This window comes from Canis aureus, chromosome 29 (assembly GCF_053574225.1).
Source record: "Canis aureus isolate CA01 chromosome 29, VMU_Caureus_v.1.0, whole genome shotgun sequence".
Taxonomy (NCBI): Eukaryota; Metazoa; Chordata; class Mammalia; order Carnivora; family Canidae; genus Canis; species Canis aureus.
In genome coordinates, this window is record NC_135639.1 from 8,682,556 (window position 1) to 8,698,994 (window position 16,439).

At 39.4% G+C, this 16,439-nt stretch overlaps 2 protein-coding genes across 7 annotated transcripts in view; one reads left to right on the forward strand and one right to left on the reverse strand.

The window, feature by feature from the left end:
- The window catches only part of ACADSB (acyl-CoA dehydrogenase short/branched chain), a 40,118-nt gene extending 39,280 nt beyond the window's left edge, over window positions 1-838 (reverse strand). The window contains exon 1 of one of the 2 annotated variants that reach the window (XM_077877327.1): window positions 690-838. The gene's annotated coding sequence lies outside the window, so the exon portion shown is untranslated. The remainder of the gene's footprint in view (window positions 1-689) is intronic. The other variant, XM_077877326.1, reaches the window with a different exon arrangement.
- On the forward strand, window positions 75-15,703 carry IKZF5 (IKAROS family zinc finger 5). Of its 5 annotated transcripts, XM_077877331.1 has the most exons (6): window positions 90-229; window positions 1,719-1,867; window positions 4,087-4,198; window positions 9,686-9,885; window positions 11,923-12,105; window positions 13,313-15,703. In XM_077877331.1, the coding sequence occupies exons 4-6, from the start codon at window positions 9,753-9,755 to the stop codon at window positions 14,254-14,256; spliced, it is 1,260 nt and encodes a 419-aa protein (XP_077733457.1). In that variant the 5' UTR covers window positions 90-229; window positions 1,719-1,867; window positions 4,087-4,198; window positions 9,686-9,752; the 3' UTR covers window positions 14,257-15,703. The 5 variants fall into 5 exon arrangements, with proteins under 5 accessions (XP_077733459.1, XP_077733458.1, XP_077733457.1 ...); XM_077877329.1 differs by lacking the exon at window positions 4,087-4,198; XM_077877330.1 differs by lacking the exon at window positions 4,087-4,198 and having other exon boundaries at window positions 9,701-9,885.
- Window positions 15,704-16,439: the final 736 nt, after the last annotated feature.

Consider the following 16,439-nt stretch of genomic DNA (forward strand, 5'->3'; position numbering starts at 1 on the left):
CCTACGGAACCCCAAGAGAGACACACAGCCCCCTCTCCGCCTTTGCCCTGCGTCCTGCTCACGCGAGACTTGGAGGAGGCAGCGGGGCGGGAAGAGAGTCGGAGACACAACAAACATGGCGGCGGCGGCGGCGGCGACGGTGACGAAGGCGGCGGCGGCGGCGGCGGCGGCGGCGACGGCAGCGGCGTTAAACAAGGCAGTGGGAGTTACTCGGTGCGGTGGTCCGGTGGTAAGTAGCAGGCTTCCGGCTCCGGCGGCAGCGACACAGCGGAGCAGGACGGTTAGGAAGGAGCGGCAGGAGGAGGGGAGAGCCGGGGTTCGGGGCCGGGAGTCCGTCTCGGCGGAGGGTTGGGCGTGGTCGGCCGGCCGGCGGGTCGGCAGGGTCACGACCCGGGATGTTCCCGGCCCGAGCGCGGAGTGTGCTGTCGGTGGGCTCCGGGAGCCCCGAGGGAGCGGCGCCTGTGGGCAGGGGCTGGAGACGCCCGGGTAGGGACTGCCTCTCGCTCTGACAGGTGGTCGTGGGGGGGCGGGGCGGGGTCCCCCCGGGGTCGCGTCTTCACCGGGCCCGGGTCCTGGGGCTCGGCGGAGGCGCGGGGCTCCTGGGTGCTCCGAATCCTGATGAGGATGCTGCCCGACGCCAGTCTTGGGCTGCTCCTCGGGAGGACTTTTTAAAACCTCCGTCTGTTTACCTGATGGTCCAGCCTGGGTTAGCTTCTGCTGTTGGTGCCCCCTCCAGTTCTGCGGAGATGTGAAGTCTGGGGGGGGGGGGTGCTTCGCAGCAAACACCTCTTCAGGCTCCTAAACCAGGAGTGCGGAATGCCAAGCCGCGCACCCACCAAGGGCTCTGCAACTGTGAATTTGAAATGAAGTTAAAAACCAGTTCTAGCTACTGCTAACCAACCACGTGGCCCGTTTAGTGTCCGGTTCCCCCCCCCCTCCCCCCCGCTTCGTGTGCGGTTCAGGAACCCCAGCGAGGAGTGACGAGCGGGAGGAGGAGAAACGGGCGCTTTAAATTGTGGCTTCTAATGAAATTTCATGTTCAGGAGAGACAGAACTTACCTGGAAGCAAAATCGAAAAACGTCCGGACTGACGGTTTTGAAATTCCACTTAATTTCAATTTATGATGTGCCTTCCACACAGCTAACAGGTTGTTGTTGGGAAATCGTTCCAGGGAATGGAGATGTTTTGTATTTTTGCCCCCAGGGGGGAGTTCAGACTGGTTCTTGGAAAACCCTGTGTTTGGGATTGCGATAGAAAGCATAATAAAGATGGGAATCAAATGTTCCCTTGTGGGAGATGCCCAGAAGTTTTCTTTTTAAACCTTTCCCACAAGTGTTTCCCTGCAAGGCTAGCACGTTATTTTTATGCAATTCTAGTTGGGCAGTACTGTACGAGGCTGACCCTGTGAGTGTACGATATTGTGCACAAATGAGATTAATAACTTGAATTAAGAAAGATGCTAAAAGTGAAATCTTCACAAATCCACCAGAAGAGGGGAGGGGAGTCAGATTAGTGCGTGTTATTATTCTTTGGTGATGCTTTGGAACTTTTGTTGACGTGAACCTGTTGCTCTGTTCTCCAATCACCTGTTATATTAGTTTTCTTTTCTGGTAATGGTAAAATTGGTAGAAGTTCTTTTCTTAGCTCATTAAACCTGTAGATGCAACTTAACTTTTTCTCATAAAGGTTTTGATTCGTGGTGTGCTTTTCTTTGCAGACCTCTGTATGGCTTTTCAATTTTAGTTGAAATTCCCTCCATGGCCTTTTGGAGTCCCTTGGTGTGTCTCCAGAGTAAATTTCGATTACTCTACATTTCATCAATGTTGGAGTGGCAAGAAAAAGGAGGAACTGATTTGGGGTGAAAAGGTTAGAATGTGTAGCTTCTGTTTTGGATATCTTCTGACTTTGTATTTTACTTCTGTGTTATGTTTTCTGATTTCTCAAAGCCTCATAATGTCCCTTTTTGCGTTCAAGGAATTTTTTTTTTTTTTTGGACAGTTCTGTAATCAGAGAAATGTGTTCTAATTGTCTTTGAAGGACCATGTTGCTCTTTATACTAATCAGTCCTCATTTGTCAGGCTTTTCCATTGATGTGTATTCTATGGCAGAGTAAATCTTTGAGTGACCATAATTATTGGGCTATAAATTAAGCACACCTATTGAACTGCAGTCACTTCATTTGTAGAGGCCTACCTAACGGCCAAATTAAGCTATTACATAAGTTAGTTGCTTAGTGTTCTACTTTATGGTTAGTAACCCTCAAATGGTAGGTGAATAAAATAGATCTTCTATTCCCTAATCATGTTCTCAGAATTCTCCCATAGCTTTTAAAAAAGATCGACATTGGGAAGAAAGTAGGTTATAGAGAGTTCCTGTGTCACTGCTCTTTCATAGTTGTGGCTGTCTTCTAATTCACATCACGATGCCTGTTTTGTTAGTTCCTGGTTAAGAGGGTATGTGTGTGTGTGTCAGCAACTTCCCATTTATAATGTGAGACTGAAGAAGTAGTATCAGAAGACTTCATTACAAATAAATCCTTTATCAGAAACCAAGGAAAGTCAGAGAATAGTTTTAAGTTCTGTGGCTCAGTGGTTGAATGTCTGCCTTTGGCTCAGGTCATGATCATGGGGTCTGGGATCGAGTCCTGCATCAGGCTCCTTGTGGGGAGCCTGGCTCTCCCTCTGCCTGTGTCTGCCTCTCTGTGTCTCTCATGAATAAATAAATAAAATCTTTAAAAAAAAAAAAAAAAAGTGGGCAGCCTGGGTGGCTCAGTGGTTTAGCGCTGCCTTCAGCCCAGGTTGTGATCCTGGAGACCCGGGATCTAGTCCCACGTCAGGCTCCCTGCATGGAGCCTGTTTCTCCCTCTGCCTGTGTCTCTGCCTCTGCCTCTCTCTCTCTCTGTTTCACTCTGTGTCTCTCATGAATAAATAAATAAAATCTTTATTTTTTTAAAGATTTATTTATTTATGATAGACAGAGAGACAGAGACACAGAAGGAGGGAGAAGCAGGCTCCATGCCGGAAGCCAGACGTGGGACTCGATCCCGGGACTCCAGGATCGCGCCCTGGGCCAAAGGCAGGCGCTAAACCGCTGAGCCACCCAGGGATCCCCAATAAAATCTTAAAAAAAAAAAAGTTAGCTGCTCAAAGATAAAGAGGTTTCCATGTTCTTCTGGGATATCATGGCTTCCTTTTTATTTTTTTTTTTTTAAAGATTGATTTGTTTATTGGAGAGAGAGAGTGGGAGAGAGAGAGCATGAGCAATGGGGAGAGGACAAGCAGACTCTTCACTGAGCCAGGAGCCCAACATGGGGCTTGATCCCAGGACCTCAGGATCATGACCTGAGCCGAAGTCAGATGCTTAACCAACTGAGCCACCCAGGAGCCCCTCAAAGCTTATTTCTTAAGTACTTCTTTCCTTCACTAGTATGGGTAGCCCTTGGTTGTTTTGTGAGAACCTTATTTTTGAGCCTTGAATGGATAATTTAGGAGAAACTATTGGTATAAAGATAGTTCGGGTACATTCTACCCAGTTTATACAGACATGGACCTACATCCCATGGAATCCCATAGTAGACCCAGCTTAACTTTAATCAGAGTAATCACAGGGAGGACTCAAAAATTTTGCCATAGCAAAAGGAATGATAATCATAGAGTATAGGAATAATTCTCTGGTTGGTATAATTAGATATCATTTAGTAGAAAGAGTAGATCAGGCTAGGAATATACCACCCAAATCTGCGGTAAAGTTGGGAGAACTCACATATGTTTCTTTTTCTGATGATATGATCTTAACATATTGAAATCTTATGTGAGTTATTTTTTGGCTAACAGGCTCCAAGATGTTGAATTTGTGGCTCTTGGAAAAGATATCTTTAGTAAAAACATTATAGTTTGCTGAAATCCTAAAGTAGATTTTTATGGTATGTTTGTAAAGGTTTTTAAACTTATCAGTGTTTTAGGGGCATCTCTAGATTTCAGTTAATTTGTGGAGTTCTTAGATTAAATTCTCAGAGACTAATGATTACTTCAATAAGGACAGGAAGATGGCTTGTATATAAAACCTTTATTTTCTTTTGATATTAGGAAGTCTTATGTAGTTCCGCAGTTATTGTTCTTTTTCTACTCATTGTTGCTTGGAAATAGTGACTTGAGGTGGAGATAGCTGGATTTTGAACCAAAGACTATTCAGATTCAGGTAAGGGCCTGTCGCGAGGTGTGTGTGTGTGTGTGTGTGTGTGTGTATGCGAAAAAGCGATTATGTGAGATGTGATGAAGGTCAGGTGAGCACAAAAAATGCTTAGGGATGGAATGATGCTTATTTTTTAAACTGCAGAATATCTGAGGTTGAAAACCATTTCAATATATTTAAAACTCTTAATTTAAGAACAGATTGTTTTATATTTACAATATTATCTTCCCTTTTCTCATTGGCATTCTTTATTTTGTTGTTGTTTTTTTAAAGTCCTTCATGCATTGTGATTGAAAATCACCGCGCAATTTATGGCAGAGAACGCAGTGAAATTTATAATGTGACAATGTGATAATAGCCAAGACTGTCAAAATATGCCAGCCATCCTCTGTAATTAGGCTCATTTGTGTTCTTAAAACTTGAGATGCATGTATAAAAATACCATTTTCTTCTGCTTGCTTACTGGCAATCTCCTGCATTTTTTCTGCACTGTCACATGTTTTACCATAGCAGTGTTAGGCTTTCTAATCAGGAGTTGGTCAGATTTATCTTGTATTGAAGCCTACTAGAGTATATTCAGATATTTTCCAGTGGAAGCATATCTCAATTTTCTTATAGATTAGCAAGAAGTGATGCTAAGTTGCAATGTAAATACCAGGAGTTCTTTCTTAATTATAACTTTCATAATTAGGACACAATCTATAGGGCCTTCCCAATCCTCATACCATTTATTTTCTTTTTTCCTTTTATTGTGGAGGCCTCTTCCTCTAGTATTATATTAAGTAGCAGTAGTAATAGCAATCATCCTGGTCTTGTTCTTGATTCTAAAGGGAATGCAACTAAATTTTCTCCATTAATTGGTGTAGATTTTCTAAAGATAGCCTTTATCGGCTTGAGGAAGTTTAAACATTCCAATTTGAATAAATGATTAGTCTATTATTTTCTTGCACCTAATTAACTTAGTGTTGCCTTTGGCACTCAGATACCATTCTGATTGTTTTTCTTATGTGAGTGGACTGCCTTTTTTTTTCTCTCTAGGGAGTTTTATATTCTTTTTGTGTTCTTTGAGATTTTAAAATATCAAATGTGTAAGTGGTTTTCTTATATTCTGTTTTGCATTTTATGATCCTTTTCCATCTGAAAGGGATCTTTAATTTTGGAAATTTCTTGATTGTTACTTTTTAAAAAAACGATTTCACTTTTGTTTACATTTCTTTTTTTCTGGAACTCATTTTATAACTCTATACCTTTAATGTATATTTTTGCATTGTTTCCCACCTGTGTGTGTTTTGTTGTCCTTCTTTCCTTTCTCTTTTGTTGAGATATGATCTTATAGATTAATGTTAATCTTTTTCTTCTACAGATTATTGTTGATCTTATTCTTAATAATATTTTTCTTTGGAGCTGACTGGCTCACTTTTCCCCCCACTAACCAGAGGGCAAATTTTATTTATTTTTTTTATTTTTTTTTTTAATTTTTATTTATTTATGATAGTCACACAGAGAGAGAGAGAGAGAGAGAGAGAGAGAGGCAGAGACATAGGCAGAGGGAGAAGCAGGCTCCATGCACTGGGAGCCTGATGTGGGACTCGATCCTGGGTCTCCAGGATCGCACCCTGGGCCAAAGGCAGGCGTTAAACTGCTGTACCACCCAGGGATCCCCAGAGGGCAAATTTTAAAGGACAAATGAACAGAATCAACAGTAGTCACAGAACAAATAGTGATAAACTGATTAGGAAGCAGAGAGAGTGAGTTCAGACAAGCCTGGTAAGATGAGAAAAAGCAACGGAAACAAATCTGTTCAGAAACCAAAAATAATCCTTAAGATTAAGAAATTTGAGCCAGCCCAAAGCAAGTGATTTAAAGATGGTACCTAGAAGAGTCAAATAAGATAGGAGTTTGGGAAATTGCAATTTGGACTATGTGGATTAATGAGACAAAGGTAGACCACGTTCTTTCATTGTAACTAAAGAACATTAAAACGATCTTTTACCATGCTCAGTTGACGAGTTTGTTGATAGAAAAAAGGGAAAATACTGAATCTGGGACAGAGGAATGTTTTGACCTGAGGTATAACTATTTTTGCTGCAAAAATAGCTGAGAACATGCCGTATGTTACAGGTATTGGGAAATACTTTACATACAGATACTTGTAAAACTTAAACCAGCCACTGCCCATTGGTATTATTATTCCATTTTACAAAGTAAGAAATTACAGCGAGAGAAGTTTCTATTCAGAGTCTTCAAGCTAGTAAGTTTGGCATAACACTGTAATACTCTGTTCATTCCGAGGATAGACTTTCGGTGGCCTCAGCTTTCTAGAAAACAGTGAAAAGAGATAATAATAATAATACCTTTTAAAAACCCCTAGACATCTTCCAAGAAGGGAAGAAAAGAACTATTCACAAATGTTGCATTAAGAACAATGAAAATTTGCTCTCTGTACATTTTTATTTCGATAAATATGTTCAGAATAAAGAACAAGTTAACTGTGAACAGAGAGGAAGACAAGAAATACAGAAATTAAATCAACTTGGGGCCAGTAAACAAGAGAAATAAAAACCAGCCCTGTGTCCTTCATTAGTTGCTAAAATATCACTGCATTGTTGTACAGTACCGCATTCTCTAGGAGGAACATAGGGTTAGTATATATCTAGAAGAGTACAGTTAAGTTAGTTGAGACAGAAGTTTTGGTCTTAAAACATTGGTCAAGCTACTGCTGTCAGTTGGTAAATGTGCCATCAGTGGATCCCTCTCATTTCTCAACTCTACAACACTTTCTTTGGAAAACAGGCTGAAAAGTACCCAGAGTAGTCCAAACATTCTCAGAGAAGAAAAATTTAATGGGTAGACTTAAATGACTGAGATATTAAAATTTTTATTATTGGGTACATGTAATATTAGTGTGAGAGTACACAAAAATAGACCAGTGGAACAATAGAGAATCTAGAAATAGGGTGACATATCTATAATCACCTGATTTAGGAAAGGAAAGTGGTAATAGAGTCTAATGGAGAAGTGCATGTTGCTAGGACAGTTGGCTCTCTCTGGAAAAAAGTATATTTTGACTCTTATCTCACACTGTACATACACAAAGCTCAATTCCAGATAAAAATATGAAAGGTAGGGACGCCTGGATGGTTCAGTGGTTGTCTTTGGCTCAGGTCGTGCTCAGGTCTTGATCCCGGAGTCTGGGATCAGACTTTTCCCTCCGCCTATGTCTCTGCCTCTCTCTCTCTCTCTTTCTGTGTGTCTCTCATGAATAAATAAATAAAATCTTAAAAAAAAAAAAAGAATCAAATATGAAAGGTAAAAAATAGTAAAGCTCTTAGAAGAAACTGCGGAAGAGAATTTCAAGAAAGATATTGGCAAGGACACAACTCAATGTAAAGGAAAAAAATGGGTAAATTGGACTGTGTTAAGAACTTCTATTTATCAGATTATCTTTAGGAAAGTGAAAAGGCAACCAAAGAGTGAGAGAAGACACTGAAAAAATATATATCTAATAAACAACTCATACCCAGAATATTATAAAGAACTATTACATATTAATTAGAAAAAAGAAAGCCTAATAGAAAAATAAGCAGAAGACTTTAACAGATACTGAAAATAGAGGGTAGCTCCATGACTAACATAAAAAGTAAACAACTTCATTATTTATCAAAGAATAGAAATGGGGCAGCCCGGCTGGCTGGCTCAATGGTTTAGCGCTGCCTTTAGCCCCGGGCATGATCCTGGAGACCCAGGGATCCAGTTCCACATCAGGCTCCCTGCATGGAGCCTGCTTCTCGCTCTGCCTGTGTCTCTGCCTCGTCTCTCTCTCTCTCTCTGTCTCTCATAAATAAATTAAAAAAAAAAAAAAATGAAGACCAGTGTGATACTAACTTGCACCCTCTGGAGTGGGTTCAATGAAGAAGGCAAAAACTACGCGTGTTAGCAAGGGTGTGGAAGAACAAAGTTCTTATTCATTGCGGGTAGGAGTGTAAATTGGCATAAGCACTTTGAAAAACCATTTTGCATTGTCTAAAGCTGAATGTATTGCAAATCCTGTGACATAGCAATATCATAAGTCAGGGTAGCAGAGCCCTTGCCCTGGCTCTAGGGGACAGTACTGGAAGGGTCTACCGGGGGGTACCTGGAATGCTAGTGACCTGTTCCCATCGTGGGTCAGACTTCATGGATACGTTCACTTTGTGACGACTAGTTGAGCTCTTCCTGTACAATTGATGTGCTCTTCTGTGTGTGTGCTGTGCTTTGAGAAAAAGTTAAGCATAAATGTTGAGAAGTGACTAATCTTTAGCTTTAGATTCACTCTACTGGCTTTTAAAGATGAGAACTTTTTAAGATAGAAATTACTCATGAAATAGTTGGAGTTTAGGGAAAAAATAGCAGAAGACATATTTAAGAAGACCTTATACATTTGCATAAAAATATTTCTACTGGAAGAAAAGAAATTTGTCTCCTAAGTGCTAGACTTTTTTTTTTTTAATCTTGTTCTGACTAAACAACTTTTTGGTTATTTGATTTCTGAATTTGGGCCATAATATGGGAGGGTGAATTTAGTTTCTGATTATAATATTTCATATGAGACTTTCCTCTACATTAGCATCAGAAATTTTTTGTTTTCTTTCTTCATTACCAACCCCCCGCCCCCAACCCATTCTCAGAGTGAATAGGATCATGGGTAGTGGGAGAGGTGGTGATTTGGGTTTCTAAGGCAGAGGTCCATAAACTATGGCCTATAGGCCAGTCTGGCCCCAAGGCCTGCTTATGCTCAATTTGTTTATACATTATTTGTGCCTGCTTTTAGCTATAATGACAGAGTTGAATAGTTGGAACCAGAGACCTTATCACCTGCAGAACCTAAAATACTGTCTGGCCTTTTTGTGGAGAAGGTTTGCCACTCCCTTTTCTAGAGCACCTATTTCTAGAGTAGTCATTCATGTGAACCCTATGATTTGAGGGCCTTGCTGCCTGAAATCATAATCACTAGCTATATATAGCTATTTCTATTTAAAAAAAAAAAAAAAAAACCTCAGGTCATTTGTATTAGCCACCATTGAAGTGCTTGTTGTTATGTGTGGCTAGTAGAACTCTGCTGGACAACAGAGACATGTAACATGTCTATCTTCCAGAAAATTTTGTCTGGCCCTGACTGAGCCTTTTTTTTTTTTTTTTTAACTGTCTCCTTTATTGATAATCCCTGCTGCTATGCCTTTTCTTTCATATAGATTTTCTTTTTTTTTTTCAGTCTTTGTAATTTTGTCCATCCTCTTATGACTGAGTTTAAGTCCTAGTTTATTTAAATATTAAATATATTAAATTTTGAAAATTTTATGTCTGTGTTCCCTAGTTCACCAAGAAGATGATAAGATAGTTCAAGGCAGGTACTATATACTCTGTTGCTTTGTATATTGTCTTGCACATAGTAATCTTTGTCACTGTTGTTTTAATACGTACCAGATCTCCCTAAGTAGTGTGAAATTATTTCAGTTTTTTTCCCCCTAGGCATAACAAACTAAACTTCAAAAGAAAAAAGAAAAAACAAAACAAAGCAAAGATGGGTGAAAAGAAACCAGAGCCTTTGGACTTCGTGAAAGATTTCCAAGAATATCTGACTCAACAGACTCATCATGTGAACATGATTTCTGGATCAGTTAGTGGGGACAAAGAAGCAGAGGCTCTTCAGGGAGGTAGACTCATTTTAATACTATTAAATAATTCATTTCTTACAAATATATTAATGCTTGTGTATAATTTTCCATACAGTGAAGACCACTATTCACTAATGTGAATCATCCCATTCTTACTTAGAAATACACAGGACAATTTGTTTTCCTTCTGAAACATGTCAGATTTTTGTTGAGGGAGAATGAAACTTCCTAAGGGCTTAACCTGATCTAGGGAGGCATTATGGTCCTGTTGGAAGGTTAGGAGTTCTAAATATCCTTCCCATAGTCTAAGTTCTGTGAGCTAACGGTAGATACAAGGAGCCCACAGAGGGCAGAGCATCAGCTTCACTACACAAAGGATTTGGCCATTAGGAAATCTGGATTAGATTAAATCAGAAACCAGAGACACAATAGGAGTTTTTGTTTCTTCTCTTGAAATGAAAGGGCTTACCACATTTCCTTCTCTAGACAGAGGACCAGAATAGAGAAAGCAGAGACCCACTTGGAGCCTGCTACAGAGAGACTTTTGTCTGGTTTACTTACCACACAGACTATTACTCTATTTCTGAATGTATCTCAGGGGTCAACAGACTACTCCCCATGGGTCCAATCTGGACTGCTAATCATTTTTGTATGACCTGCAAATTAAAAGTGATTTCCACATTTTAAAATGGTTGGGGAAAAAAATCAATACTATATTATGGGGGAAAAAAAGAGTAATATGTACGAATTATATGAAATTCAGACTGCAGCATCCATAAATAAAGTTTTAGTAAGATGTAGCCACACTTACTTGTTTACATATTTTCTGTAACTGTTTTTGTGCTGTAATAGTGGACCTGAGTAGTTGTGATAGAGAACAGATGGCCCACAAAGCCTAAAGTACTTAGTATCTGATCCTTAATGGGAAAGTTTGCTGACCCCTGACATAGATAGTCTATAGCCTTGTTGTCCAGGGACTAGCAGCAGAGAGCAGGCATCACCTGGGAGGTTGTTAGAGGTGTAAAATGTCAGTCCCCACTACAGATTCTACTGAATAAGAATCTGTGTTTTAATAAGCTCCCCACATGATTAATATACACATTAAATTTTGAGAGTCACAGATTTGGGAGAGAAATCAAAGATGGGGACACTAAGCCTTGTCCTTCAGTGCAGTAGTACTATTGGATATTGCATTTGCACCAGCTAGCAAAGTCACTTCACTTCTCCTGGTGAAGGATGGGGCTTGACTTGCTCATACTAGAGCTGCTATTTCCTGGGGTGGAGACGTGTTTTTCCCAAGAAATTGTAGGAATAAAAATCTCCACCCCCCCACCCCCCCCCGACACTATAGTGTACAGATTCCTGGACTGGGATTCAGGAGACCAGGGATGTAGTACCCACTGCTTGGCTGCTTTTCTTGGTTATGAGCACTTGCCCCTTCAGTTTCTTTATATGGATAAAGAAGTAGTTGGGTTAAATTAAAAACAAAGGACTAGACAAACATCTTTTAGTTTTCAGATTCTTACAGTTCTAACATTCAGAGGTATCAGATACAGTATTTTCCTTTTACACGCTGTTAGAATTTTAAGATCTTAAATGCATCCCAGAATCTAGAACATGTGTATAAACCAAATGAAACAGTGCAAAGCTCAACATTAATTGCTTTAGACTACAGTAAATTGAATTAGGATTTGGGGAAATTATCTTGACTGCTAATTATAATACTTGTAGAAGTGGCTAGAATCTTAAACGTTTATAATTTTGCCATTACTATTTGCCATTACTGCCCTATGTTTTCCACACCTGTCAAATGAGGATAATACCCTCTTCTCTTCTTCAAAAGCATGTTGAGGTCTGATAAAATTTATGTGTAATGTGAGGTTCCCCTATAAAAGGTTCTCAACGGAATACTGCTTTGGTATGAAATTAACCTCTGTTCAGAAAATCTGTATTTTCTGAGCTTAGCTTTTGTGTTAAATTACCAATTTATGAAAGATTTTCTACCACTCAAGACTAAAATGCTAAATGGAGTTGATTCTGCAATGCATAATTTCTTTGGCTACACTTTGTTTATAGCTGGAACAGATGGTGATCAAAATGGACTCGATCACCCATCTGTTGAAGTTTCCCTGGATGAAAACTCAGGAATGTTAGTAGACGGGTTTGAAAGGACCTTTGATGGGAAGCTCAAGTGTCGGTACTGCAACTATGCCAGCAAAGGAACAGCCCGGCTTATTGAACATATTAGAATCCACACAGGTAATGGAGAAATGGCTGGAGAAGGCATTTCTTTGGGGGCAGGAGAGGGGCCAAGGAATGCAGGTTGATCTGATGTATAAATAGTTCTGATAGTTTGAAATTGAAGGTTAATAGAAGGTATGAGTAAATGGGGAAGTTACTCCATTTTTTCAAAACAATGCCGTAACAACATACAGATAGGAATTAAGTCGCCTTCTGGAGCTTCCTCTTCCTTAGCCATCTTCTTGATCCACATAATCTTTCAATATCTGTCTGCTTCTTTGTTAATGCTGAAGGTAGTGTGAAGTGAGAAAATGTTTTTATCTTTATCCTTACTAAGTATATTTCAGTTGTCCACCAGGGACGAAGCTTTTATACAGCTGCTAATCCCCAGTGCTCATTTTAGCCATCTCCCCTTCTGAGAAACCCTCCTAACTACTTCCTGCTCTGGCCCAGGACCTGATCAGTCCTACCTGTGTGCCCTTTGGGTTTTCATGCTGTGTCGTGGTGGCCTGAAAACATTTGAGTACAGGGCTTGTGTCAGGGCCATGTTTGTGCCCATAGACCCTAACAGAGCATCTGACCCATAGTAAGTACTCAGTACTTATTTGTTATATTAATGACTCCAGATATCCTATTCCAAATACTTACATTACATATTTGTGCCATTTTCAGCTAATGGCACTAAAATTGTCCCTTTTGGCAACTGAAGAGGAAAGAAGGTAGAGGTGAAGCACTAGCCATTTTGAAGGGACACTTTGCATAATTCATACTTGGACTGGGAAGTTCATTTCCATTTTGAGCTTTCTATTTAATAGAAGAACTTTTTAGAAAAGGTTTTTGTATTTTTTCCTGAGGAAGGGGTATTTGTGTTTGTGTGTGAATACGTATGAAGAAGTGTTTCATGTATGGGTGTGTACATAAATACATAACTGAGGCATGCTTTTTATAGTCATTATTATGTAGGGAATATTATTGTCAGTTTTGCTGTTCTTTCCCCAAATGCCAGTTGAAGCCATAACAATTTTTATATTATTGACTAATAGAGTGTATCTTGTATCTGTATATCTCAAATTGTTGCTGATGAGTTCTTAAGCTGTATTTAAGGTGACAGGTTTCTTTGCAAAGAAATCTGATCAATATCTAAGTCTAATGAATGGATGAAACGTGAAACTTTCCATAAATGAACTACTCTTGCAGTTTCTCCCCCATTTTTCTTTTTAAACAGGTGAGAAACCTCATAGATGTCACTTATGTCCATTTGCATCTGCTTACGAGCGTCATCTGGAAGCCCACATGCGTTCCCATACAGGAGAAAAACCATACAAATGTGAATTATGTTCCTTCCGCTGCAGTGATCGAAGTAACCTATCCCATCATCGAAGGCGCAAGCATAAAATGGTACCAATTAAAGGTACTAGGTCTTCCTTAAGCAGCAAGAAAATGTGGGGAGTTTTACAGAAGAAAACAAGCAATCTGGGCTATAGCAGAAGAGCATTAATCAACTTAAGTCCACCTTCCATGGTGGTTCAGAAGCCAGACTACCTTAACGATTTTACCCATGAAATCCCAAATATCCAGACTGACTCCTATGAAAGTATGGCAAAACCCACATCAACTGGTGGCCTCCCAAGAGACCCCCAAGAACTCATGGTTGACAACCCCTTAAATCAGCTCTCAACCCTGGCAGGACAGTTGTCTAGTTTGCCACCGGAAAACCAAAACCCTGCATCTCCTGATGTAGTTCCCTGCCCCGACGAGAAGCCTTTCATGATGCAGCAGCCGTCTGCCCAAGCAGTGGTTGCTGCCGTGTCAGCAAGTATTCCTCAGAGCTCCTCTCCCACAAGCCCTGAGCCTCGGCCATCACATAGTCAGAGGAACTATAGTCCAGTGGCAGGTCCGAGCAGTGAACCAAGTGCCCACACGAGTACTCCCAGCATAGGGAACAGCCAGCCGAGCACCCCGGCTCCGACCCTGCCTGTCCAGGATCCGCAGCTTCTACACCACTGCCAGCACTGTGATATGTACTTTGCCGACAATATCCTTTACACCATTCACATGGGATGCCATGGGTATGAAAATCCTTTTCAGTGTAACATATGTGGTTGCAAATGTAAAAACAAGTATGATTTTGCCTGTCATTTTGCAAGGGGACAACATAACCAACACTGAAAATAATCACATTATGCTTTACTTGGTTTTACCTTTTGGTGTTTTATAGTTTTGTTTATTGTTTTTTTTTTGGGGGGGGAGCTTATTCCTAATTAGGTGACTGCTAATTTAAAGTCAATATATTTATAGAATATAAGTTTGACGGTGGAAACGATATTTTTTTCCATAAAAATCTGGTCAGGCTCATTTATGTATTAGAGCAGTGAGACACATTGGTGTCTATTTTTCCCTTTCACTTAGTTGAGAATTGGAGTGCAATCATAATCCCAACAGGTATTCATTTAAATTTCCCATATTTATGGTCCACAAAAGCTTCAAAGCTTACTGATACTCTTGGTATTTCAACATATACATTGCAGCTAGATATTATTTCTGCCATATTTCAGCATGGTGGAATAACTGTCTCTTACAAAGTCTGTTAGCAGTTTATTTCAGTGTTTCGTAGAAGAATTGCCTTTAACCTCATTCTTTGTCGACGTGCTGTTTCATTCACATTGCTGAGCGTTCACAGCACTTTCATTTCGCCTGATAGTCACAGAGCTATTTAATGTAGCAGATCCTTCTTTTTTTTCCTCCCGTACGGGGAAATGTAAAACAGGTCATTCTTTTTAAAGTTACAAAAATATGAGGTAAAAGTTTTGAAAAGAAATGAAAACAAAATTGAAAAAGTGGCTTAATACTTAAAATACCTGTTTATTCAATTTCTAGTTTAAATATGTGTCAGTTTTCTATTGGGTTCTTTTTATTCTGATTTATTGTAAAAAACCACATGAGAATGCTAGAAATATCAGAGGATTATCTATAAAGATGCCTTTTTTTTTTTTTTTTTTTTTGAACCTTTCATTTAAATTCTTCACTCTGACATCATTTGTGTCAGGTGAGGTTGATAAGTATACTGAGAATCTGTTCTTCCTCCTATTCCTTTGATTACCAAAGAGGTACACTGGGAGTCCTCCATCTTACTCCTCGGAAATGCAGTCCTTCAAAAGAAAAACAAAACTCTCTGAAGTTTCCATTTCCTGCCTTCTATCTATTTACTGCCTGTAATTTCCAAGTAGAGGTGGTTATAGAAACACATGGGAAAATAGAATGGTGAAGTGTAACACTTAAAAAAATGAGAATGTGTCCAAAACAAATCCTGGTTTTCCCTCCAGAATTGGCCATTTAAAATATTTTCTGTGAATTCAATTTGTAATGCTTATTTGCAGCTCTGTCAGTTTTTCATGTACAGAACTATGTGGAGACTGAATCGTCGCCTTAGTAGGAAAGGGTACAAAAGTGGGAAAATAGATATAAAATGCATTTAAATGTGATATTTAATTTGTTTACAAAAATAAGACTTGCTAAATCTAGAATAATTTTGAATAGGAGGCTATTGTTTTTATATTGTGTAATAACTAGCTTACTCTAAAGAGCTTGGTCAAACAATAAAATATATTGTTACTAACTGTTGGTTTCTGTGTACTTTACAAAATTTTCATTTTTAATTTGGTTCAAATCTTGAAAGTGTTACTAATTGGCTTCCTAAAGAGAATATTCTAACTATGAAGCATTTATTAAGCAAAAAAGAACTCTACTCAGTTCAATGCTGAAATAACTGTATCTAGTGTGTAGTTCCTATTGTGAATGGAAAGGTAGGCGTCTGCAAAACCCCCATGTGCCAACTTAATGGAGCTCCTGCCCTCTCTTCCAAATGCTAGAAAGCCATTAAAATGAGTTCTCTTTGTTTAATATCAGTCGAAACTAACCTCAACAGCATTGTTCAAAGAGCAGCAAGGAGTCTGTCCAAACTATAAATAACTCTTCCTTGTCAAATCTGAGGCTTCTGAATCTACCGTTGTTTCTCTTGTTGCTTAAAATCACTCATTGCTCAGATCAGCTTGAATGCAACCATTTCCAAATGTGGAACTTGGCTCTAGTATTTATTTATTGCCAGAAAAAAACAGGTTGCTGTCATTTGGAAGCTTTTGTAATGATTTTCTTCCTTCTCACTTTTATTCTTCACATAAAAGCAATACCCGAAGATAGAAAATGAAAGCTTTCATTAAAGAGAAAGAACCCTCTTGTTAAAACCAGTTTATTAACTCTATATTCTGAGCCAAATAGTGACAAACACTTTTTTTTCTGGCAACTAAAGACAGATGTTTTGAAGGTACATTTTTAATTTAAACAAAATATCTTTT

Excerpts from the sequence above, each read along its gene's own strand:
- IKZF5 (XM_077877333.1), top strand. The coding sequence starts at position 9,753 with ATGGGTGAAAAGAAACCAGAGCCTTTGGACTTCGTGAAAGATTTCCAA. Across the intron at positions 9,886-11,922 it reads AGCAGAGGCTCTTCAGGGAG|CTGGAACAGATGGTGATCAA; the intron begins GTAGACTCATTT and ends CTTTGTTTATAG. Across the intron at positions 12,106-13,312 it reads ACATATTAGAATCCACACAG|GTGAGAAACCTCATAGATGT; the intron begins GTAATGGAGAAA and ends CTTTTTAAACAG.